We start from the raw sequence: 25,705 nt of genomic DNA on the forward strand, positions 1-25,705 counted from the left end.
AGAGAGGATAGCATTGATACTTGATATGAAGACTCCTTCCCTCTCTATTGGTATTTAGAGTTACTACCTCCATGAGCATAGGTCAGGTTCATCAAATCATAGCAATTTACCCTTGTTTCTTTTATAAAAAAAATAAAAAAAAAAATCTTCCTCTAGTCTAGTTCTGATTATCAAGCCATTGAGGATAAGTCAAATAAATGGGTACTGTCTGAAAGTTTGGGTGTTCCTGCGCATCTCCCCTCACTTCATATCAGCTGGATGCTTCACTCTCAGCTCTAGCCCTCTGTGGCTATGTCCTTGTCCATGAGCTTAGGTGTCTCCACACGTTGGACCAACCAGCCCTTCCTTTTTTCCCTCTCATCTCCAGGTCAACGGGAGTCAATGGACTGTGGTTGAACTCAGTCCATTTCTTAATTGCTGCCTTCCCCCTTCTTCCATGAACTAGTAGACCAATGTGGTTGCCAGCAAGCTTACATGCCTGCTCATGTGTTCCCTTTGAGTTTCAGTCTTAGAGGGGGGTTTGTCCTGAAGGATCTTGATTATAGGTTATTCTTACTTAATTTATCCTTTTCTGCATTAATTTGTTTACAATGAGTATGTAATACTTTGGAGTCACTATGGCTTGGAACCGACTTGACGGCACTTAACAACATAAACAGTGTGATACTTTATAATCAGAAATTCAGGCGTTTTGTTTAAAAATTCCTAATGTATTACTTGAAAAAAAGCTTTTATTTTGGTGTTGCTCAGTTCTGAGTGTTTGGAGAAACATTGACCTAAGAGTCCAAAGCAGTTCTACCTGAGCAGTCATTTAACCTGATCTGTAAAGTGGGTATGTCGCTGTTGTTAAGTGCTGTCAAGAGGTTCCAACTCATAGTGACTCTGTCTAAGGTTTTCAAGGATCTCCTGGTGGGTTTGAACCATTGACCTTGCAGTTCAAATCGACCTCATGGTCCAATGCATTATGCTTCAGTGCCACACCAGAACTCCAAAGTGGGTATAATTATACCTATTTCATGAGGCTATTGGGTGAGTGAAATAATGAATATGAATTCCTTTGCAATGGTAAAAATTTATAAAAATGTTAGTTGTTTTTGAAATGATGATAAAGTCCGATGACTTCAAAGAGACAGTAAAAAGTCTCCCTCTCAGATGTAGGGCTATCTTGCAAAGGTGGTTACATAAATACACACGTGTGATTAAATGACACAGAATTGTGCACAAACCTTATACCAGTTTCAGTTTCCTGGTTTTTGCTAATTGTACTGTAGTTAAGTAAGATGTAACCATTGGAGGGAACTGGGTGAAGGGTACACTTGATCTCTCCGTACTACTTTTGTAGTTTCCTGTGAATCTAAATTAATTTTTTACAGCCTCTCTCAACCAAACTTCTAGAGGCAAGCTCTATTACAAATTTCCTGTGTATCCTATGCATATTACAAATTTCCTGTGTATCCTATGCATATTACATAGGATATGCACATAAATATTTTTAACACAGATGGTAGCATATTGTACAAACTGTTCTGTACCTTGTTTCAATTATTTTAGAGGTTTTCTTCATCTCGCATTCATGACTCTATCTCATTCTTTTTTCCTGTTGCATGGTATTCCATTGCATAGTCGTTTACTGATTTATTTCAGTATTTTCTTACATATGGTTATTCAGATCTAAAATAAAGAATGTGGAAATGTTTACAACCTCAATGGATTGAAACCAAATACGAAACGTTCTCACAGATTCAAGATTTGCTTCCAGAATCTATTTTCGCCTGAAGTGGGTACACAAATGGCAGATGAACAAATTTCTATTAGTAGGTGAAACGCAGGGAATTTTCCCAGCCAATGGGGAAGCAATTGGGCCAGCAGGGAATTACTGCCGGGTAGGAGTTCGCCCTGGGGCGCCCTCCTGCTGAAGTGGGAGGCCTTGATGCAAACCAAGCCCTCCCAAGGCTGCAGCTCAGACAGACTGAAGTGTGTGTCAGGGCTGTGCTGGGTGTGGTGATGCAAAGCCATTTCTGGCTCTTAGCGGAGACCCCTAGTCCACCGGCGCAGGGGGCGTACACGCGGTGACCTGCCTGGGGCCGGGTTCCGGGCACCGGCTCCTCCTCCCTCCGGCTCTTGCTCGGCTTCTGCAGTATCACGTGCAGCCGCGCCGGGTGCAGGATGGCGGCGGCGGCAACGGCGGTGGGTGTCAGGCTCCGGGACTGCTGCAGCCGGGGCGCCGTCCTGCTGCTCTTCTTCTCTCTGTCTCCTCGGCCTCCGGCCGTGGCTTCCTGGCTACTGGGACTGCGGCCCGAGGACACCGCGGGAGGCCGCGTGTCCCTGGAGGGGGGCACCCTGCGCGCGGCTGAAGGCACCAGTTTCCTTCTGCGCGTCTATTTCCAGCCGGGGCCCGCGGCTCCCGCGGCGAGGATCCCCGCACCCACCTTCTCCCCGGGGGAAAACGGTACCGGCGACTTGGCTCCACGTATCGTGTTTATCGAGGAACCCCCAGGCGGGAGCGGCGTGCCTCCCAGCGCAGTTCCCACGCGGCCCCCAGGGCCACAGCGCTGCCGCGAGCAGAGCGACTGGGCGTCGGACGTGGAGGTTTTGGGGCCCCTTCGCCCCGGAGGCGTGGCAGGCTCGGCCTTAGTCCAGGTGAGGGTGCGGGAGCTGCGCAAGGGCGAGGCGGAGCAGGGCAGCGCGGGCGGTGGCGGGAAGCTCTTTTCGCTGTGCGCCTGGGATGGACGCGCTTGGCACCACCATGGCGCAGCCGGCGGCTTCCTGCTGCGCGTCCGGCCCCGGCTTTACGGCCAGGGCGTTAACCTGCTGCCCCCCACGTGGCTGCGGGCACTTGGGGCGCTCCTGCTGCTCGCCCTGTCTGCCCTGTTCAGCGGCCTGCGCCTGAGCTTGCTCTCGCTGGACCCGGTCGAGTTACGGGTGCTGCGGAACAGCGGCTCGGCCACCGAGCAGGAGCAGGCGCGCCGCGTGCAGGCTGTGCGCAGCAGGGGGACCCATCTGCTCTGCACTCTCCTCCTGGGCCAAGCCGGAGCCAACGCGGCCTTGGCCGGCTGGCTGTACGCCTCGCTGCCTCCGGGCGTAGGGGGCACCGGGGAAGACTACAGTGAGGCAGGGATTCACTTCCCGTGGCTGCCCGCGTTGGTGTGCACTGGTGCCGTGTTCCTGGGCGCCGAGATCTGCCCTTACTCGGTGTGTTCGCGCCATGGGCTGGCCATCGCCTCACACAGCGTATGCCTGACCCGGCTCCTGATGGCGGCTGCCTTCCCGGTGTGCTACCCGCTGGGCCGCTTGCTGGACTGGGCGCTGCGCCAAGAGATCAGCACCTTCTACACGCGGGAGAAGCTGCTAGAGACGCTACGAGCCGCAGACCCCTACAACGACCTGGTGAAGGAGGAGCTCAACATCATTCAGGGTGCCCTGGAGTTGCGCACTAAGGTAGTGGAGGAGGTGCTGACCCCTCTCGGGGATTGCTTCATGCTGTGCTCCGACGCTGTGCTGGACTTCGCCACAGTCTCAGAGATTCTGCGAAGCGGCTACACTCGCATCCCAGTGTACGAGGGCGACCAGCGGCACAACATTGTGGACATTCTGTTTGTCAAGGATTTGGCTTTTGTGGATCCAGATGACTGCACTCCGCTCCTCACCGTCACCCGCTTCTACAACCGACCCTTACACTGCGTCTTCAACGATACCCGGCTGGACACGGTGCTTGAGGAATTTAAGAAGGGTGAGCAGTGGTCTGTTTCCTCCCCCAGCTTCTACCCTCTTCTCAGGTATTGTTGTTAAGTGCAATGGAGTCATAGCCACCCTGTATAGAGTTTCCTAGGAGTAGCTGATGAGCTTGAACTGCTAACCTTACCCTTTCATAACTATAGGAGGCTTCAGGTACTCAAAGTACCCCAAACTCAAGGAAGGCCCAACCTATGGCTTCACTGGCTGTTCACAGCTCACTTTTCCCCACTTTGTTTGCAGCTAACTGAGCCCCTGGCTTCTTACCCTGTTTGTCTCACAGATGCACCATATTCCTCATTCATTCCATTCCAACAGTGTTTTCTCAGCCTACCGAGTGCCCGATATTGTGCAGACTGGACTCTGGGGATGGCCCTTGGAGGTCATTGAACAGCTCGCCACCCATTACAGGAGGCTTCGCTAGTTTTCTATGACAACAGCCTTTTTTTTAGACTCTTTTTTCCAGATTTGGAAGCTCACCATTTTCAGGGTAAACTAACTCCACTGCTGGACAGCTCCAGCTGCTGACAAAGTCTTAGCTAGAACAGAAATCTGCCTTAGTTATGCCCTTTCAATTACATAGAGTAAGTCTCAGACACCTTAGAATTCTTCCGCCATATTTAATTTTCCATCAGCCATTCCACACATCAAATGATCCAGGCAGAGGATTAAATGTGGAGTACGACTGTTGGGTCCTGTTCTTCTGGGAAGTGTGATATTATGAGGTAGGGTAGATCTGGACCTGAGGAAGTATTTTGGGGGGAGGGGACTACTTGAACATTTGCATATCCAAAAAGGTGGGGTTTACTTCAGAGGAGTTGCCACCCCAGCCCCTTAACCTCAAGCTTGATGTTATACCTGTAGTATGCTTACTTCATGTCTGGAATTTGTCTTTTGTTGTTTTTGTTGTTGTTAAGTGCCATCGAGTCGGTTCCGACCCATAGCGACCCTGTACAGGGTTTCCAAGGGTGTAAATCTTTACGGGAGTAGAAAGCCTCATCTTTCTCCCGCGGAGCAGCTGGTAGTTTCGAACCGCTGACCTTAAGGTTCGCAGCCCGATTCGTAACCACTACGCTACCAGAGCTCTGTCATCTAGAATTGAGTCTAATTCACACAAAGAAAAGCAGCCTGGATACTTTAGAATTTGATTGGTCTTCTAAGTTCACTAGATTTGGACCTTTGGTTGTTTTTGAAAATCATATCTACCTTCAAAGTCAGCATCCAGGAAACAATCTCACAGACCCTGAAAGCAATTCCAAAAATTACTTGAGAACAGTCACATGGTTAAAAAAGTGTAGTGCCTTCCAGAATGATGATTTTGAAGGAAATGCTCATCTGTACATATAAGTTGGCATATTTATTAAAAACAAAATAAATCAGCCTCCTGACGTTAGAAACAGACCTTCCATTTGGCTAGCAGGATTCTCATTTACATTTACTGGGTGTGTGTGTGTGTGTGTGTTTTAATGTTTTATTGTGAGTTATGTGATGGTTTACATGGAAGAACGTTAGCTTTTACATTCATCCTATCGTATATCATTTCAGTGTCATGGTTACAATCCCCTCCATGCATCATCAACACCTGCCCACCCCCGGTCATCAGCACACAGCCCCTCTCCCTCTCTGGGTCTAATCTCTCCACATCATCGTCTCTGCCTCTATCTCTGGTGTCTCTGTTTCTCTGGGTAGGGTCCCACACTCCGCTCTTCTTCCTTTATGGTCCCAGGGACCTTGGCTCCTAGACTGCAAAGTCAATCACTCCCCTCCTTTTACTACAAAACGTCTACCTTTACATATCCAACCCCCACAATCAGTCCTGATAACAATTATTCACTACCGTATCACAAGAGACCTATCCCCATCTCCTTTCATCAGCCCCGCCCAGACAGATTGGATACTACTCAGTGGAGATTCTACCTTCCTCCGCGCCTTCTGGATCTAGGCTCCCTTTTGAAAGCTTGTAAGCCAGTCACTTCTTGCCTTTGTAGCCCCCATTTTGGGTAGCCAATGTCTGAGTTACCCATCCCTGTCTACTCTGTGTATGGAGGGGGTGGGAATGATCCTCGCTGTAAAGATTTTGTTCTCTCTTGAGCTATGCGTCCATAAGTGTAGGTCAGGTTAATCAAATTGTATCAGATTACTCTTTTTTCCCTCTTCTTTCTTCTAGTTGAGCTCTGATCATATAGCCATTGAAGCCAGGTCAAGTGGGTATGTTCTTATGCATATGTCCTCACTTCTTATCAGCTGAACACTTCACTCTCCACTCTAGTCCTCTGTAGCTATGTCACTGATAATGGGCCCAGGAGTCCCCAGGTCTTGCCACACTGCTGGCCGACCAGGTCTTCACTTGGGTTCACAGGAATTTATTGAATGTTGTAGGGCTTACCTCGCAGCTTCATTGCTGTTTTTCCCTCAATTCCCTTTATCAGTGACGAACATGGTCACCAATCAGAGTGCGTGTCTGCTTGTGTATTCCCATTGAGTTTTAGTCTTGGAAGGGGGTTTGCACTGAGGGTACGCGACCATGTGCTTTGATGATCTCCTGGGCGAGCAACTTGTTCTTGTAGTAATCAGTCACACTGCTGTTATTGTTTTGTATTTTTCCTGTTGGTCTTTCTTTTAAGAAGTAGCTTCTGTTCTTTTAGCCACTCCAAGCTGGTCTGCTTGTTCTTTCAAGTGGAAATTTCCCACCTCAGAAGATTCTGGATGAGGTTCAGGATTCCACCTATGGTCTTATGTAATGCAGAGGCGTCACAGGAAGCCTCCTTCACTGGGCATGTTGTAGCCCCATTTTAGGTATTCCAATCAGTTATAGACAGAAGACGGGCTTACAAGCTTTCTATGGTGATATTTCCGGCTATTCCTTTCTCTCTACCTCAAGTGTCTATTTTATAATGGTATGCCAGGGAAACCAAGATTCAAAAGACAACCAAGCATCTTAACATTATTAACCCCCTTTGCCCTATCCAACCATGTCTCAATCCCTGTATCCCAGAACCCTTTTGTTCCAAGGTTGTGCATGCATCATTATTTACCTCTGTCCCACTTATCCCATGCAAACCTGCCTAATTGTTTTACCATCCACCTTGTTCTTCCATTCCCCTCCCCATTCTTGTGTATTGCCCCCCTCCCTAGCACCCAAACTATCCTGTGTCTATTCCCTGCCCTGTGCTCCACCTTTCCCTCCCTCCCCTCACTCCACCCCCCACATCCGGTAACCAGCAAAGAATCCCCTCACCCTTTTTCTTAGTAGTTTACACTAGTGGTCCTTTGCAATATTTTTCCTTTTGTGACTGAATAATTTCACTCAGCATAATGTTCTCAAGGTTCATCCATGTTATGCGGGCGGTGGCTTGCAGTTTCCTTGTTATTCTTTAAGGTAGCATAATATTCCATTGTGTGTATTTACCACAGTTTGTTTATCCATTCTTCCATTGATGGGTGCCTAGGCTGTCTCCACCTTTTTGCTGTTGTAAACAGTGCTGCTATGAACATTAGTGTGCATATATCTACTCATGTTATGACTCGTATTTCTTGTGGGTAAATACCAAATAGAGGAATTGCTGGGTCATTGTTGTTATTATGTGCCGTGGAGTTGATGCCGACTATAGCGACCCTGTACAGCGTTTCCGAGGCTGTAAATCTTTATGGGAGCAGTAAGCCTCATCTTTCTCCCGCGGAGCTGCTGGTAGTTTCAAACTGCTGACGTTGCGGCTCGCAGCCCGATTCATAACCGCTATGCTACCAGAGCTCCTTGCTGGATCATAAGGTATTTCTATTTCCAACCTTCTAAGGAAGCACCATATTGTTTTCCAGAGAAGTTGGACCATTTTGCAATCCCACCAGAAATGCAGGAGCATCCCAGTCTCCACATCCTGGCCAGCATTTATTGTCCTTTACTTTTTTGATCTTTGCTGTTATTGCTGGTGTGAGATGATATCTTATTTTTGTTTTGATTTGCATCTCTCTAATGGCTAGTGATCGTGAACATTTTTTCATATATTTGTTGGCTGCCTGGATCTCCTTCTTGGTGAAGTGTCTGTTCATATCCTCTGCCCATCTTTTAATTGGGTTATTTTTCTTTTTCTTGTAGAGGTGTTGTAGTTTCCGGTATATTTTAGAAATGAGTCCCTTGTCTGATGTGTCATTGCAACAGATTTTTTCTTACTAGGTGTTTTTGACACATATTTTTGTTTGTCAAAAGTTCAATTGCATTACCTTTAGGTAATCTTTAGGATTTTACATATAGTCTTCTCTCTGCTTCAGTACTTTTTGACACGTGAAATTTTATTAAACATCAAAAGAAAGCCTGGGAAGGAGGTAAAATTCCAAAAGGTACTCTCAGCCTCAGATTTGTGGAGGTAACAGTCTAGACTTTGCATTGGTATCATAAGAAGGAGAGGGGATCTGTGTTAGCCTGGTTTGGGCTACGGTCTCCTCCTTTTCTATTTCTGTCCCCCCAATCCTTGCCTGAATGGTTCCCACTGTGCTTTGAGATTCATCTATCCACTCTCAAAATTATTCTTACATTTTGTGTGCCTTACAAAAGGGAGTCTAGAATCTGGACATAAAAGCCATGAAGTAACAAAACAGTCCAGACAGAGTGCAGTTAAGATAATGTCTCCTTTTCATGTGCTTCTGGAAGACATTTTTAATGAGACTCCTGTGAACTCATTCATTCATTATTTTTAAACATCTTTACAGTGTTAGGTGATCGGGAGACAAGAAAACAAGACTGCCCTCAGAAAGTAAACAGTCTAGAGGAGCATACAGTGTTAGAATAAGAGCAGCCTGATAGGTCTACTTAGGATAGAGTTAAGTCAAAGGAATACGTTCTCAGGTGCCAGCCACATAATTCAGTGCTCATGTTCTATAGTTTTGCACCATTGGCTAGGCAAGGAAAGCTGAGTTGAACTATTTTTCTTTATCTTTAAAATCAACTTTAAGCAAGTCAGAATAGCTCTTCTATTTTCTTCACTTCTTCCCATCTCAAACAACGTAACCACCATGGTAGACTCCATAGGAAATAGCAGAGAAAAATGGTAATATTACTATTAGGAACAACAGCCACCATTAATTGAGCAACAACTGTCCAGCCACTATGCCAAGTGCTTTACATACTCAGAATAATTCCCAGGTGGGTATTATTAACTCCATTTTAATGAGGAAGATGCTAAACTTCAGATCAACTGCATGACTGACCCAACTTTCCATACCTAATAGCTGACTGATTTGTGATTTTTAACTAGGTCTGCAGGCCCCCAAACCTATTCTTTTCCTGCTACACCCGTCTGATTTCATCCTCCACCCCAGAACTCCTGCCACCCACATGGTTCAGAGCTGACCTTTTCACTCCTGACTTGTTGTTCATGGATGATTCATCTGTAGCTTCTGGAGGTTAGAAGTGTAGCTTATATAATTACAATCACTGCTGTGAAACCTGCATATTTCACTCAAAACATTTCTACCTAACGTTTTCTTACCTGATCCTTATTACATTTCTGCCGAGTTACAGGTGAGAAGTCTGCTCAGAATCATGTAGTTAGCATATTTTAAGGCTGATCTACAAATCCAGGCCCTGTGATTCCAAAACCCTTTGTCCATTTGGAATTTTATTTCTATACTTATGAGTTTCATGTCTTTAGAAGTGGAAAGTTAAAAATGACAGAAGGGATTATTCTTTTTTCCCCTCTGGATTGTGAGTTCCTTGAGGTCACAGAATGAGTCTTATTTGCTCTTGTATTTCCAGGACTAGCACAGTAGTCATCTTAGAAAAGGGGTGAATAAATATTTATTGAATAAATGGTTTTAAATAGCTAACGCCTATATTTCTTCATCTGAGTGACACTAAGCCCAAATACTGAATAGTTTCCATTAACCACAACAAATCTCTCTTCCTCCTCCTACATTTTCACAAATGGCCTTCTCCTTCATTCCCACCCTCAAAATGCTAATCCAAATTCTGTCAAATATTGCACCCATAATATTTCTTAAATTTTATATAATTATAATGTTGTTGTTGTTAAGTGCCATGAAGTCGGTTCCGACACACAGCAACCCTGTATGGAGTTTCTGAGGAGTGGCTGATGAGCTTGAACCACCAACCTTGCAGTTCACACTGACTTTACAGTCCAGAGCATTAACCTACAGTGCCACACCATTTAGTTCACAATTTCATCTACTTAGATTCTTTGTTATTTTATTCAATAAATAGTTATTGTGTACCTAGGGAAGCCCACTAATATAGTCCTTGTCTGCAGGGAGCTTTCAGTCTAATCCAAGAAACAGAAATTAAACAAAAGGAATAGTGATGAAGAACTTGAACTTTGGTGTCAAACTGCCCAACTTGAATCCTGGCATTGGCCTAGTTACTTAACTTGTTTTATCTGTTTCATTACTTATAGGGTTGTTTGGAATACTGAGTGAAATAATAATACATTATACTGCTTATTTGGAGTCTCAATGTGACACTGTAGGATAAGCACTGGACCACAGGACGGTTTGAAATGCAAGTCAGCGGTTCAGATCCACCAGCCACTCCTTGGAAACCCTACACAGATTATTTAGTGTTTTTATTTGTGGAAACCCTACACAACTGCTTATTTAGTGTTTCTCGGGTAATAAATGCTAAATAAGTATTGGCAATTCTTATTAAACACAAATCTATTATTCATTTGTGCAAATGTTTCCTAAGAAGTTTTGCTCCGTCTAATTTCTGTCTCCCTCAAATACACCCTCTTTAATGCCACTAAAATAATCTCTGATAACATCATCCCACGTTTAAACCACAGTATCTGAAGGGCAAAGACTACGTTATTTATCTTTTTGGCTCCAGCACTTGGCAATTGTTAGTTGTTGTTGTTGTTGTTGTTAAGTGCCAATGAGTTGGTTGTGACTCAGCGACCTTAACGCACAACAGAACGAAACACTGCCGGGTCCTGTGCCAACCTCACAATCCCTGTTACACTTGAGCCCATTGCTGTTGCCACTGTGCCAGCCCATCTCATTGGGGGTCTTCCTCTTTTTCTTTCCTCCTGATAATAAGTCCCAAGTATGAGAGACAAGGTCTGGCCATCTAAGTCTTGGCTTCTAAGGAGCATTCTGGTTATGCTTCCAACACAGATCTGTTGTTCTTCTAGCAGACCATGGTACTGTCAGTATTCTTCTCCAATACCATAACTCAAATGCATCAATTCTTCTACAGTCTTCCTTATTCACATATATATAAGACAATTGAAAATACCGTGGCATGGGTCAGGTGTACCTTAGTCCTCAAATTGACATCTTTGCTCTTGAACGCTTTAGTGAGGTCTTTTGCAGCAGATTTGCCTAATGCAATATGTCGTTTGATTTCTTGACTGCTGCTTCCATGAGCGTTGATGGTGGATCCAAACAAAATGCAGTCTTCGACAACTTCAGTCTTTTCTCCATTGATAAGAATGTTGTTTATTGGTCCAATGGTGGGCATGATAAATGGACATGGTAAATAATAAGTTAGTTGCAATAAATGTTTGTTGAATGACTAAACGAATGACTAAGGGAGTTAACCTTTAATAGAAGAGTTCTGCAAGCTCTAGAAAACAAATCATTAATTATCTCTAGACCAGTCATTTTGGATCATGCAGCAGAGCAAGTGAATTTTTAAATGTCAGAAGAAACATGTGTGGTATACTGTTTCCCTGCATTTTGGGGTACCTGTATTTATTTCAACAATTACTTAGCCCTTTTCATGCTGAAAGCACTGTACTAAGTATTGATTGGTGTGTGAGATATAATCCTGTCGCCAAAGAGCCTACAGCCCAATGGGTGAATAATCTTCCCTTTCGTAAAGCTAAGAGGCAGGTTGGACTCACCTTCCCGTTCCCTCCAACTCCCAGGGATCTGCAATTCACATGCCGTGTCTTTCTGTATAGGAGTATTTGAGTAAGACAGATCTGTATATAAACCATTAAAATGAAAGTGTGATAATGCAATATAAAAGTACAATGGGAGCATGGAAGAGAGAGCCTGTGTGAGGTGATTTATTTTCCTTTTGTAAAGCTTTTACTGACTTTTAAGTTCTGGACTGCGTATTAAGGAGCTCTGACAATGTAGTGGTTACAAGTTGGGCTGCGAACCTCAAGATCGGCAGTTCGAAACTACCAGCTGTTCCATGGGAGAAAGATGAGGCTTTCTGCTCCCATAAAGATTTACAGCCTCGGAAACCCTATACAGGGTCACTATGAGTCGGATTCGATTCCATGACACATAACTACCACCATGTATGGTACAAAACAACAACAATATACTTGATTGGTTTTAGGAGAAAACCAACCGAATAAACAAAGGATACAGCTTTGTTTTGAAGTCAGATGCCTCTGGCATCAGAACTCTGCTATTTAACTTGAACACCTTAGCTCTGCTGCGTTAGTAACTCCATCTTCCTAAAGAAAAGACATCAGGACCTATACATAGTGCCAGCTTACTCCACTTCCTGCAGTTTTCATAATCAGCCTTTGTTCATTCATTGATTTAATCATTTAGTGAAGATTGAGCTCCTACTTTGGGGCAGGCACCCAGAAAATACAGTGGTGAACAAGACAGACATTGGCCAGCCATTAGGGATCCTGAAGATGTTTGCTTCCATCTCTGGCCCAACCATATGAGACTGTTGCCTTAGATACGTCCAACCAGCCACCAAATGTTCCCAGTGCAGATAGATAGGCAATGTAACCTTTTCACAGAGAAAGAATCTAGTAGAGAATGTCATTGTTGAACGTTATCATTCCAAATTCTGGTGTAAGCTATTTTCGCAGACAGAGTAGTCATTTCATTGCTTTATTATACAGAAACCTGCCAAACCATTAGGGCTACATTCTTTATCCTCTGTGAAAGAAATAATAAGTCATTTTCATTTAATTGGTATAATTAGATGTAATAGGCTTTAAAATGTGTTAAACATTGCTAAATAATTAGTAAAATTTAGAATGAGATGTTTACCTTAGTCTAAATAATAGAGCAAACACATACAGGGAAAAAGAACAAAAGGAAATGAAGAGAAGTGAAAATAGTTGATTATATAAAGTGGTAAACTTGTGAGTTTATTTTTCTTTCTTTAAAAATGTTCTCTGTGTTTGTTGTAATATCATTATGCAATCAATATGTTTTACCCGCCTGGAAAAAGAAATGCTAGGTTGAAATAGCATCTGAGCTGGAAGAGAGCACTGAAAAAGCTGAGCAAGAATGGAATTCTCCTTTCTCTTTTAGATTTAGTTATCTTTCCCAGGGGATAACAGCCTTCTTTGTCACACTATCTTTTTATCTAATCTAAATCCCACAGGCTGCAGTTAAATTCTATTTCCTCTTTTTTTAATCATCCTTTGTGAGTTCCCTTTTAGTTGCAGACTATTGTAGCTCACCTCAATTTCATTTCATTTTGGTTGTGTTGCTAGCTCTCCTCAAGCAGTTGGGTGTCTCGGGGGTGGGGGATTGGGGTGGGGGACCTGTGGGCTTTCCTGGAACTCTGTTGAGCTAGTTTACCGCTAGAACAACTTCTGGACCTAGAACAAAGGGCCCTGGTGGTGCAGTGGTTAAAGTACTTGGCTGCTAACTGAAAGGTCGGCTGTTTGAACCCACCAGCTGCTCTGGGAGAAAGATGCTTCAATAAACACTCAGAGCCTTAGGAAGCCCTATAGCTCAGTTCTGCTGTGGCACCATAGGATAACCATTCAACCGCAGCGTCGGTTTGAACTGCAAAGTTGGTGGTTCAAACTCACCAATGGCTCCTCGGAAACTCTATACAGGGTTGCGGTGAGTCAGAACCAACTCCATGGCACTGAACAGCAGTGACAACGTAGGGTTCCTAAGAGTTGGATTCGATTTGACAGCAGTGGGGTTTGCTTTTGGGACCATAATAACTCTCAATTCTTATTTTTAAAATGTTCTGTTCCTTTTCAAACTGAGTTTCTATTTCTTCTTTCTTTCATATGTTGAATGACCGTTGTTCTGTGTGAGGCCTCTGCCAGGCACTGGGGATCGCTATAGTGCGAACCAGACAGATGTCATTCCTGTCCTCCTGCTGTTTACCTTCAAGTAGGGATGTAGATATGAAATGATAAATAATTACAAATTATTGGAAGCAATTTGAAAAAAAAAAAAAAGCATAGGGAACTATGATAGAATATTACTGAGGTCCCTGATTGAATCTTGTGAGTCAGGATAGACCTCCCTACTCCACAAGTGATATATGAGTTGAACACTAAAGTCTGACTCACCAGAGGTAGAAGAGCAAGAGGAAGAAAGGCTTCCTATAAGGGAGGAGATGTGGAAAGGTTTGGAGGAAGAAGGGCCGGTGTGGATCCCTAGGTTGGGTAACATCCATTCAGGAATGTGCCACCTCCACCAACCCACCCTCCTCGACCCCCTGTGATTGTAGTCCTTATGCGGGCAGCTCGGTTCAGCAGCACACACTGAGTTGCACAGTACCAGGGTTCTGACATACAGAATTGAGCGTTAATATGAAAAGTCCCTGCCCTCCAGGATCATGGGGGGGAGGGGGCGGGGGGGCAGCAGAGCCCTAGTGGAAATGATACCACTTGACAGTCTGGGGTATAGACAAGAGCAGCCAGATGGCATCTGTGGGTGAAAGGAGAAGAGAGAAATCATTCTTTGGGAGCATCTGGGGAAACTTCCCTGAGGAAGTAGAATTTCAGCTTTGGAAGGAGAGTGACTCTGCTCAGCAGATATGGAGAGAAAGGGCATTCCAGCTGAAGCAGGAGTTGGAGCTGGAAAAATCAAGGGAGAAAGGGAACTGATACTACATCGAAATGCTACTGTCCATCTAGCAAAATGGGTACTAGGTAGAATGAAGGATTTGTCAAAAAGAATTTTTATTCTCAAACACCAAAACTGTGTATTTTAGCCATAGTTCTAAAATGCTTTAGACCCATTCCTTAACCACACAAAAAACAGAAAACCAAAAACAAACCAATTGCTGTTGAGCCAGTTCTGACTCATAGCAAGCCTAAAACAGGATCCTAAATATAACTTACTACGCTCTGGTAGCGTAGTGGTTACGAATCGGGCTGCGAACCTTAAGGTCAGCGGTTCGAAACTACCAGCTGCTCCGCGGGAGAAAGATGAGGCTTTCTACTCCCGTAAAGATTTACACCCTCGGAAACCCTATACAGGGTCGCTATGGGTCGGAACCGACTCGATGGCACATAACAACAACACCAACACACTTTTTTTCTTTATGATGCAGGATCATCACCGTGTGAAAGCTGTCTTATAAAGCAGTTCTCCAATGGTTTTTGGTTCTGTTTTGTTTTTCTCTATCCTTTCGCTGTTGGCTGTCAGTTCTCATTCAATCATCTCCAAGCAAACAAATCCATTACCCCACCTCACTGTTCACAAAGCCACTCTTTTGTGTCTTATCACCCAGTTTCTATTTAACTGAGAAGCCAAGTAAATATACATGTTGACAGCTGTGTGCCTCATATACAATCTTGTGGTTGTTGTTAGGTGCCACTGAGTTTACTCCAACTCATGAACTCTGTGTACAAAAGAATGAAACACTGCACGGCCTTACACCAGTCTCACGATCGTGGCTGACCCCGGTGAACCTATTTTGGCCACTATGTCAGTTCATCTCATTGAGGGTCTTGGCCTCTGACTCCCACCTTACCAAGCATGATGACCTTGTCCAGAAACTGGTCCCTCCTGATGTCATGTCCAAATTACATGGGACAAAATCTCACCTTCCTCTCTTTTAAAGTGGTTCTGACTGTACTTCTTCCAAGACAGATTTCTTAGTTCTTCTGGCAGTGTATGGTATATTCAGTATTCTTTGCCAGCACCATAATTCAGAGGCATTAATTCTTCATCAGCCATTCTTATTCTCTGTCCAGCTTTCATATGCATATGAGGAGACTGAAAATCTGAGGGCTAGTTCAGACACACTTTAGTCCTCCAAGTGACCGCTTTTAAGAGGTCTCGAGCAGCAGATTTGCCCAATGAAATACATCCTTTGATTTCTTGACTGCTTCCATGGGTGTTAATTGTGGATGCAAGTAAACGAAATCCTTCACAACGTCAGTCTTTTTCTGTTTCTCATGATACTATTTATTGGTCCACCTGTGAGGATTTTTGTTTTCTTTACGTTGAGGTGTAATCCATATTGAAGGCTGTATTCTTTGAATCTTCATCAGTAAATTCTTCAAGCCTTCTTCACTTTCAGTAAGCAGGGATGTGTCATTTGCATAACAAGGTGGTTAATGAGTCTTCCTCCAATTCTAATGCTATGTTCTTTAGGTAGTCCAGCTTCTTGTATTATTTAGTCAGCACACAAATTGAATAAGTATACAGATTGAAAAGCTATAACCCTGGTGTGCATCTTTCCTTATTTTGGACTCCAGATAGCCTCCCCTTGTTATGTTAAAACGACTGCCTCTTGGTCTGTGTCTAGGTTCCTCATGAGCACAATCAAGTGTTCAGGAATTCACTTTCTTTTGCAGTGCTATACATAATTTGTTGTGATCCACCCAGTTGAATGCCTTTGCGCAGTCAGTAAAGCACAGATAACCATCTTTCTGATACTCTCTGCTTTTAGCCAAGATCCATCTGACATTAGCAATGTAGCTTGTTCCATGTCCTCTTCTGAATCTGGCTTGAATTCTTGATGGTTCCCTGTCAATATATTGTTGTAACCATTTTGAATTTTTGTCAGTAAACTTTTCTGTGGGCGTGATGTTAATGATATTGCTTGATAATTTCCACATTCCATTGGATCATTTTATTTTGGAATAGGCACAAATATGGATCTCTTCCAGTCGGTTGACCAGGTATCTGTTTTCTGGGTTTCTTGGCATAGAGTGAGCACTTCTAGCATTGCATCCTATGGCGATTTTTCTTAACTGGTGCTCTGGATTCCTAGAGCCTTGGTTTCCTCCAGTGCCTTTGGTGCAGCTTCCGTTTCTTCCTTGAATACCTTGGTTCTTGGTTATATGCTTGATTACAGTCAACCTCTTGAAATGATTGCTTATTGACCAGTTCTTTGCAGTACAGTGATTGTGTGTATCTTCCATCTTTTTTTCAATGTTTTCTGTGTTGCTCAATATTTTCCTCATAGAATCCCTCAGCAATACAACTTGAGGTTTGCATTTTGTCTTCATTTCCTCAAGCTTGAGAAATGCCAAGCATCTGCTTTCTTTTTGGTTTTCTAACTCCAGGTCTTTGCATATTTCATTATAATACTTTGTCTTCTTGAGCCAACTTTTGAAATTTTCTCTTTACTTCTTTTATGCCATCATTTTTTCCTTTCACTTTAGCTGGTGATTGAAATGCAAGTCAGAATCTCTCCTGACTTCGTTTTGGTCTTTCTTTCTTGTCTTTTAAGTGACCTTTTTTACTTTCTTCATATATGATGTCCTTGAAGTTATCCCACAACTTGTCTTGTCTTCAGTCAGTAACGTTCTGTGATCCAGTCTTTTCTTGAGATGGTCTCTAAATTCAGGATGGATATAATCAAGGTCATATTTTGGTTCTCATGGACTTGTTTTCATTTTATTCAGATTTAGTTTGAACTTGCATATGAGCAATTGATGGTCTGTTCTGCAGCTGACCCCTGGCTTTGTTCTGACTGTTGGTACTGAGCTTTTTCATTGTCTCTTTCTACAGATGTAGTCAATTTGATTCCTGTGTATTTCATCCAATGAAGTCCCCATCTAGTTCCCTTTATATTAAAAATAAAGTATTTACAATGAATAAGTCATTGGTCATGCAAAATTCTATCATTCTCTCTGGCATCATTTCTGCCCCCAAGACTATTTCCCAACTACTATCCTTCTTCCTTGTTTCCAACTTTGCATTCCAGTCACCAGTAATTAGCCATGCATCTTGATTGCATGTTTTATCAATTTCAGACTGCAGAAGTTGGTAATAATCTTCGATTTCATTATCTTCGGCATTAGTGATTGGTGTGTAAATTTGAATAATCATGTTTGGCGTTGTGGGGTATGCATTGGGTTGCTAACCTCAAGGTCAGCAGTTCGAATCCACCAGCATCTCTGTAGGAGAAAAATGAGCTTTCTGCTTCTGTAAAGATATACAGCCTTAGAAACCCTATACAGGGTCACTATGAGTCGGAACCAACTGGATGGCACACAACCACAACCAACCACTAACTGGTCTTCCTTGTAGGTTTATTGGTATTATCAAAATAGCATTGTACTTCAGGATAGCTCTTGAAATGTTCTTTTTGCTGATGACTGTAATGCCATTCGTCTTCAATTTTTCATTCTTGGTATAGGAGACCATATGTTTGTCCAATTCAAAATGGCTAATACCTGTCCATTTCATCTCACTAATGGCTAGAATATCGCTATTTTTGCATTACATTAATTTTTTGACAACTTCCAATTTTCCTAGATGCATACATTCTACCTTCTGATTATTAATGGATGTTTGCACTTATTTCTTCTCTTTTGTCGTGTCATATCAGCAAACGAGGGTCCCAAAAGCTTTACTTATTTCTTCTCCTGTCATGCCATATTAGCAAATGAGGTTACTCCATCTTCCCCAGCTCTTTTGAGTACCTTCCAATCTGAGGGGCTCGTCTTCCAGCACTATATCAGATAACGTTCGTATACTATTCATAAGATTTTCACTGGCTAAAGTTTTCACAAGTAGATCCCCTGGTCCTTCTTCCTTGTCTATCTTCGTTTAGGAGATCCATTGAAACCTATCCACTATAGGTGACCCTGCTGATGTTGAAATTGAAATTTGGGTGACATAGCATCTAGCATCACAGTAACATGTAAGCCAGCACAGTTGAACAGACGAGTGGTGGCTTGCTGGCTATTAAACCAGCAATGTGCTTGCAATTAGCTTCAATAAATGCTTGCTTAATAAATGATTTTGACTTTGAATGAGAGTCTAGGGCATGAGGCTGGTGTTGGGACCTGGGATAGTTACTTCTAGGGTCATATTCAAAGCTGTGCAGCATTGGCCCTCCAGATCTAGAGTTGTTACTCTGCTATTTTTGAAGTGTTGTGTAGCAGATCAAACTGCCAACCAGCTTATATTCTACTGCCTAACAGCTATTTTTTTCATGCCCTGGTGATATTGGTTACCATGGTGCTCCTGACAACACATTTCGCTGCTTAAATTGCCTTTACTAACTGAAGAAATTTTGGGTGACAAATGTATTGGTTATTTGATTTCTGATGAAGTGGAACTTGACAATTACTACAAACTGCAATTTGTTTGTTTTTTAACTAGAGAAAGAGTTTTTCTTTTTTTTCCCAATTCCTAACGAAGGTAGTTTGTTGTAGGATTCATAGAATAACATTTTTGTGTTTCTCTTCCTGATGACTTGTAGAGAGTGATTTGATTTGATAGTAAAGATTAAAGCCACCTTGCATGTGTCAGAGTGTTTTGTTTTCTCATCCCGTTCCAATGGAGCTCATCAATACAGAGATATAAACATTAGGGGTCCACAGCCCTTTGCAAGCACAAGAGGCTCTCACTGTTGGCTTTTAAAAGATAACGCATATTGGCATTAAGAAGCATCTTATCAAAGCAGACTATTTTCATAGCCTGGAACTACTGAGATTTACAAAATAATGGATTTTAACACCCGTAAAGGAACTATGGAAGTCATCTGGGTCCATCCTTTAACATGTTTTCCTCCCCCTAGCTCCAGGCAACCTCTAATCTGCTTAATGTCTCTATGAATATGCCTATTTGGACTTTTCCATGTAAGTGGAATCCTACAATACTTGTCCTTTGGTTTCTGGTGTATTTCACTTAGCATAATGTTTTCAAAGTTCCTCTATATTATTGTGGGATATATGTGAACTTCATCTCTTTTTCTAGCTGAATAACATTTCACTGTATGTATATACTATGTCTTGTGTGTCTTTGTATCTGGTGATGGACACTTGGCTTGTTTCCACTTTTTGGCTATTGTGATTAGTGTTGTAATGAACACTGGTGTGCATGGATCTGTTTGTGTCCCTGCCAAACGGTAAGTCTGTGTTTAACATTTTGTGGAACTGTCAAACTGCTTTCCACAATGACTACCCTTTTCATTCCCATTCATTCTGATTTCTTCACATTCTTTTCAATGCTTGTTACTTCCTCTTTAAAAACATTTAAAAATTGCCATCTCAGTGGATGTGAAATGATCTCACTGTGGTTTCGATTGGAATTTCCCTAGTGACCAATAAGAGTTCTGGTGTGGAACTATAAGGGAAGCACTGGGCTGCTAACCACAAGGTCAGTGGTTCAAACTTATCAGCCACTCCTTGAAACCCTATGCAAGGTCACTATGATTCTGAACGGACTTGATGGCACTTAACAAAAACAACCACAGTGACTAATAATGTCGACCATTTTTTCATGTGCTTACTGACCATAGAAAATTGATGAATTTGAGAAATGGTGCTGGAGGAGAATATTAAAAGTACCATGGACCACCCGAAGAACAAATAAATCTGTGTTAGAAGTATAAGCAGAATGTTCCCTAGATGCCAAGATGGCCAGGCTTCATCTCTCACACTTCTGACATATTATCAGGAGGGACCAGTCCCTGGAAAAGGGCATCATGCTTGGTAAAGTTGAGGGACAGCGAAAAAAAGGGACATCCCCCCCCCCCCCCCCAATGAGATGGATTAGCACAGTAGTAGCAATGGGCTCAAGTGTAGCAACAATTATGAGGACGGAGCAGGACTGGGTGGTGTTTCATGCTGTTGTTCATAGGGTCGCTATGAGTCTGAACCAACTCGATGATACTTAACAACAACAAAGTGATCATTTATATGTCTTCTTTGGAGAAATGTCTCTTTAAGTCCTTCACCAACTTTTTAATTGAGTTGTTTGTCTTTTTATTGTTGAGTTGTTGGAATGCTTTGTATATGCTTGGTATTAAACCTTTATAGATTTTTTCCCCTATTCTGTAAGATCTTTTCATTCTTAATAATATCCTTTGATGCATATAAGTTTTAAATTTTAATGAAGCCTAGTTTATCTATTTTCATCCATTAATTTTAAGGTTGTAAGTTTACTGTGAAGCCTAAAGATAATGTATACAAAGCACTTAAGACTCTCACCATTTGCCTTTTGACCTCACTGATTAACCCTGGTAACATAGTGGGTTACGCATTAGACTGTTTTACTGCAAGGTCAACAGTTAAAATCCACCAGCTGCTCAGCAAAACAAAGATGAGGCTTTCTGCTTTAGTTTCAGAAGCACTATATAGGGTCATTATGAGTCCACATTTACTCGATGGCACTTAACAACAACAAACTATCTTGGATGATTGTACTGATATCTAACCATTCTTTCTTTTGATCTTTCCTGCTCTAATCCGTTTTATCCATTAAATCTAGATTAACTGTTCCCAGACACTACCTTTAGCAGATGACTCTCATCTCAATAACATGTGCCAGTTTCCAGGGAGAATCATTTCTGAACTCTTCATCCTGGCATAAAAGGCCCTCCTGGCTTGAACCTTGTGGTGAGCAGTTCAGTGCTTATCTTACAGTACCATAGGGTATGGAAATTGAAGACTATACATTTGGCAATTGGAATAAACATCTCTGAGACTGGTTTTTGTTTGGGCTCTTTTTTGGAGGATGGGGGGAATGCACCTTCATAGCCGCCTTTTCTGGTTCCTTCTGCGTCATAGTCACTAGTGTATTCTCAGCACCTGGAACAGTCCCAGAACCATAGCAGATGTTCAGATATTTATTGCATATGAATATTGAATTTTCTTGACCTCTAAGTGTTAGAATGACTCAGGGCTCAGTATATGGATCCTTCTCTTTTCTATTACTCTTAACTTCCTCGGTATTTCATTGATTTCCCCAAATATATCATCAACCAGCATTTCAGACTTCTATTTCCAGCTGCCACTTGGCATCTCCACATGAAGGTCTAAAAGACAACTCAAATGAATTCTGTCTGAAACTGAACTGCTGCTCTCTGTATCAAACCTACTCTTTCCACAGTCTCCCCAAATTCAGTAATTACCAACTAAGGAGTTCTGGTAGTGTAGTGGTTACGAATCGGGCTGCTCATCTCACGGTCAGCAGTTCGAAACTACCAGCTCTTCTGTGGGAGAAAGATGAGGCTTTCTGCTCGCGTAAAGATTTACAGCCTTGGAAACCCCGTATGAGTCGGAACCGACTCCACGTCACATACCAACAACAACAAAAACCACCTATAGTATTTCTGGTATAGCAGTGCTAGATAACTAAGAAAGTGAATTCAAGTCAGGAATCCATACTGGAAGAAGAAAAATGTCAAGTCATACAGATAAGAAAACCAGAGTCTTCTCACACTTTTCATATCAATCACCTGGAGATCTTAATGAAATGCTGATTCTGAGTTAGAGAGCTGGGGTGGGGGCCGGAAACTGCGCCTCTCACAAACTCCCAGGTGATACCAGTTACTGCTTTTGGCCCAAGAACTACACCCTGAGTAGCAAGTTTTGAGAGCACTGTTTCTCAAACTTCGATGTACTTAAGCATCACCTGGAATGCTTATTAAAATGTGGCTCTCGGGACCTCACCCAGAGACACTGATTCTGTAGGTCAGGGGGAGGACTGAGAGTTTACATTTTTGAACAAGTTCCCAGGTAATTGATGTTCATGCTGCTCTTCCAAGGAACACACTGCAATAGTAAAGCCACCAACATATGATGGTGGTTATGCGCTGTGGAGCTCCTCCCAAGATCAAGGTTTAACAAAAAAAAAAAGCCCTCAATATTATATATATATATACACACACACACACATAGGGTTTCCAAGGAGCAGCAGGTGGGTTTGAACCACTAACCTCATGGTTAGGAGCCCAGTGCTTATCCTACAGTGCTCCACCAGGACTCTGTTAGATATAAAATTGCTATAGTGACAAGCTCATTCACACTTTCTATGAAAGGATGTGTGTGGTTATCGTCCTTCGTTGACACGGGCAGAAATACCTATTGACTGCTTAATACTGGACTCTAGAAGTTTCTTGTAGCTTTTGGATCAGTCACTTGTGAGACAGGCTTGAGGTACTGTATTGTTAGTGTTGCTAAGTACTGTTGGGTCAGTTCCTACTCATAGTGACCCTCTGCATAACAGAATGAGACACTGGCCAGTCCTGTGCCATCCTCACAATTGTTATGTTTGAGCCCATCCTTGCTGTCACTGTGCCATTCCAGCTCGTTGGGGAGCCTTCCTCTTTTTTGCTGACCCTCCACTTTTCCAGCATGACGTCCTTTTGCAGGGACTGGACCCTCCTCAAATATGTCCAAAATAAGCAAGACAAAGTCAGGCTATCCTCAATTTTAAGGAGCTTTTGACTGTACTTCTTTAGAGACAGATTTGTTTGTTCTTCTGGCAGTCCATGGTACTTTTAAATATTCTCCTCCAACACCATAACTCAGATGCATTGAGTCTTCGACGGTCTTCCTTATTCATTGTACAACTTTCACATATGCATATGAGGTGATTGAAAAATACCATGACTTAGGTCAGGTGAACCTTAGTCCTCAAATTGACATCTTTGTTCTTGAACTCTTTAAAGAGGTCGCTTGCAACAGGTTAGCCCAATGTAATACATCCCTTAATTTCTTGACTGCTGCTTCCATGAGCAATGATTGTGGATCCAAGCAAAATGAAGTCAGTCTTGTATGTTTATCATGGTGTTGCTTTGTACGAGTTGTAAAGAGTTTTGCTTTCTTTACATTGAGTTGGAATCCATGTTGAAGGCTGTAGTTTTTTATCTTCTTCAATAACTATTTCAAATCCTCTTTGTTTCCAGCAAGCGTCACCTGCATTTCACAGGTTGGCAATGAGTCTTCCTCCAGTTCTGATGCTGTGCGTTCATCTTCATATAGTCCAGCTTCTCAGACTATTGGTTCAGCATACAGATAGAATAAATCTGATGAGACATACTTCTGGCACACACCATACCCAGGTTTAAAACATGTTCTGTTCAAATGACTATCTCTTGGTCTATGTACAGATTCTGCATGAACATAATTAAGTGTTCTGGAATTATCATTCCAAATGCACCCATTATAAGTTATGATCCCCACAGTCAAATGTCTTGGCATAGTTAACAAAGCACAAGTAAATATCTTTCTAGTATTAGTTTCCAGCCCAAATCCATCTGTCATCAACAATGATTTCCTTTATTCCCTGTCCTCCTCTGAATCTGGCTTGAATTTCTGGCAGTTTTCTATCGATGAACTGCTGCAATCATTTTTTAATTGTCTTCAGCAAAATTGTACTTATGTGTGATATCGATATTAATGATATTGTTAGATAATTCTCACATTCCATTGAGTCACCTTTCTTTGAAATAGGCACAAATGTGGATATCTCCTGGTCTATTAGCCAGGTGACTGTCTTCCAAATTTCTTGGCATAGATAGATGAGTGCTTACAGTCTTGCACTTATTTGTTGAAACATCTCAACGGATATTGCATTAATTTCTGGCGTCTTTTTTTTTTTTGCCAATGTCTTCAGTGTAGATTGGACTTTTTCCTTCAGTACCACTGATTATTGGTCATCTCTGACCTCCTGAAATAGTTGAACTTTGAACAATTCTTTCTGGTACAGTGACCGTGTATTCCTTCCATCTTCCCTTGATGCTTCCTGTGTAATTCAATATTTTGCCAATAGAATTCTACAATACCAGGATCACAACTGTTAGCGCTCAGGGGAGCAAGGTCAGCAACCAAGCTGTCAGGACAGGGCTGGGGCTTCTGCAGAGCCCGAACACCAGAAACATGGAAAGGACTCAAACCAGAGGCTAGAGAGTCTGGAGTGTCCTTTCAGAAGTAGGACACCAGTGAATCCAGAGTAAAATGTCTTCTTTGCAACTCAGAGACAAATGGCCTTTATTTTTAGAAAGTGCATTGCCATTAAGAAACCCAGTGTTTTTCTTTACCTTTCAACTCAATCCAGAGCTTTCCCATCTGTCGGTGTTCAATGCCACAATAGTATGCTCAAGAGACATGTGAAAATACCTTGTAAAGTAGCATTCAAGAGTTTTCCATTTAGAGAATTAGGACTTTTTGCTTCTGCTGTAGATTAATGAGCTACAGTAGGCCCTTGGAATTAGCAAGCTTAAAGCTTGTCACTTTGACTATGTTAGCAACTGGAAGAATGATTTTGCCAGGGCCAAATTGCTTTGGACCTGCCTCAAGACTGAAGTGTGCAGAACAAGTCACTTAGCTTAGTGTACTCTTTAGCATCTGCAGCTCTCAGCATGACTTTGCTGGTCTCCACGTGTCCTCTTGGCTGTGTTGATTCTGAAGGAATGCAGTTTCCTTTTTCTTTTCCTTCAAAGAAAATGGCCACCAAGTGAGAGAAAACTCTTCAATGGAAGTTGAAAAAAATCATTAACTTGGTTAAGAATATGCATGTCTCTTAAAGGATTCTGGAGAAAGTTAAGAACTTTCTCTCAGTTGTATAAATATTTCTGATTCACACAATGGGGGATTCATGCAGTTATCCAGAACATCTCACAAACTCCAAGACTCTCTGTACTTTGTACAACCACTCTTGATGAATTTTGAAGTTCATTGTATATATTGGAGCCTTGGTGTCGTGCTGTGGGTTAATGCACTGGACTGCAGTCAATTTGAATCGCAAAGTCGGCGGTTCAAGCTCACTAGCTCTATACAGGGTTGCTATGGGTCAGAACCGACATGACAGCATTTAATAGCTATATATACATTATATATTGTTGTTGTTGTTAAGTGCCTTTGAGTCAGTTCTGACCCATAGCGACCCTGAACAAGGTTTCCAAGGCTGTAAATCTTTACAGGAGCAGAAAGCCTCATCTTTCTCTCATGGAGCAGCTGGTAGTTTCGAACTGCTGACCTTGCGGTTCGCAGCCCCATTCGTAACCACTATGCTACCAGAGCGCCAATGATAAGATATCACCTTCCCAAGTTTTTCTAGTATACTGGCTATTTGTTTTGCCATCTGC

General features: G+C 42.5%; 1 protein-coding gene across 2 annotated transcripts in view; it reads left to right on the plus strand.

Moving 5' to 3' along the window:
- Positions 1-2,166: 2,166 nt before the first annotated feature.
- CNNM1 (cyclin M1) overlaps positions 2,167-25,705 on the plus strand; it is a 71,174-nt gene continuing 47,635 nt past the window's right edge. Inside the window, exon 1 of one of the 2 annotated variants that reach the window (XM_006831234.1) lies at positions 2,167-3,730. In XM_006831234.1, the coding sequence (XP_006831297.1) occupies positions 2,167-3,730 (1,564 nt within the window). The remainder of the gene's footprint in view (positions 3,731-25,705) is intronic. The other variant, XM_006831235.1, reaches the window with a different exon arrangement.

The sequence above is a fragment of the Chrysochloris asiatica genome, unplaced genomic scaffold (genome assembly GCF_000296735.1).
Source record: "Chrysochloris asiatica unplaced genomic scaffold, ChrAsi1.0 scaffold00003, whole genome shotgun sequence".
NCBI classification, from domain to species: Eukaryota; Metazoa; Chordata; class Mammalia; order Afrosoricida; family Chrysochloridae; genus Chrysochloris; species Chrysochloris asiatica.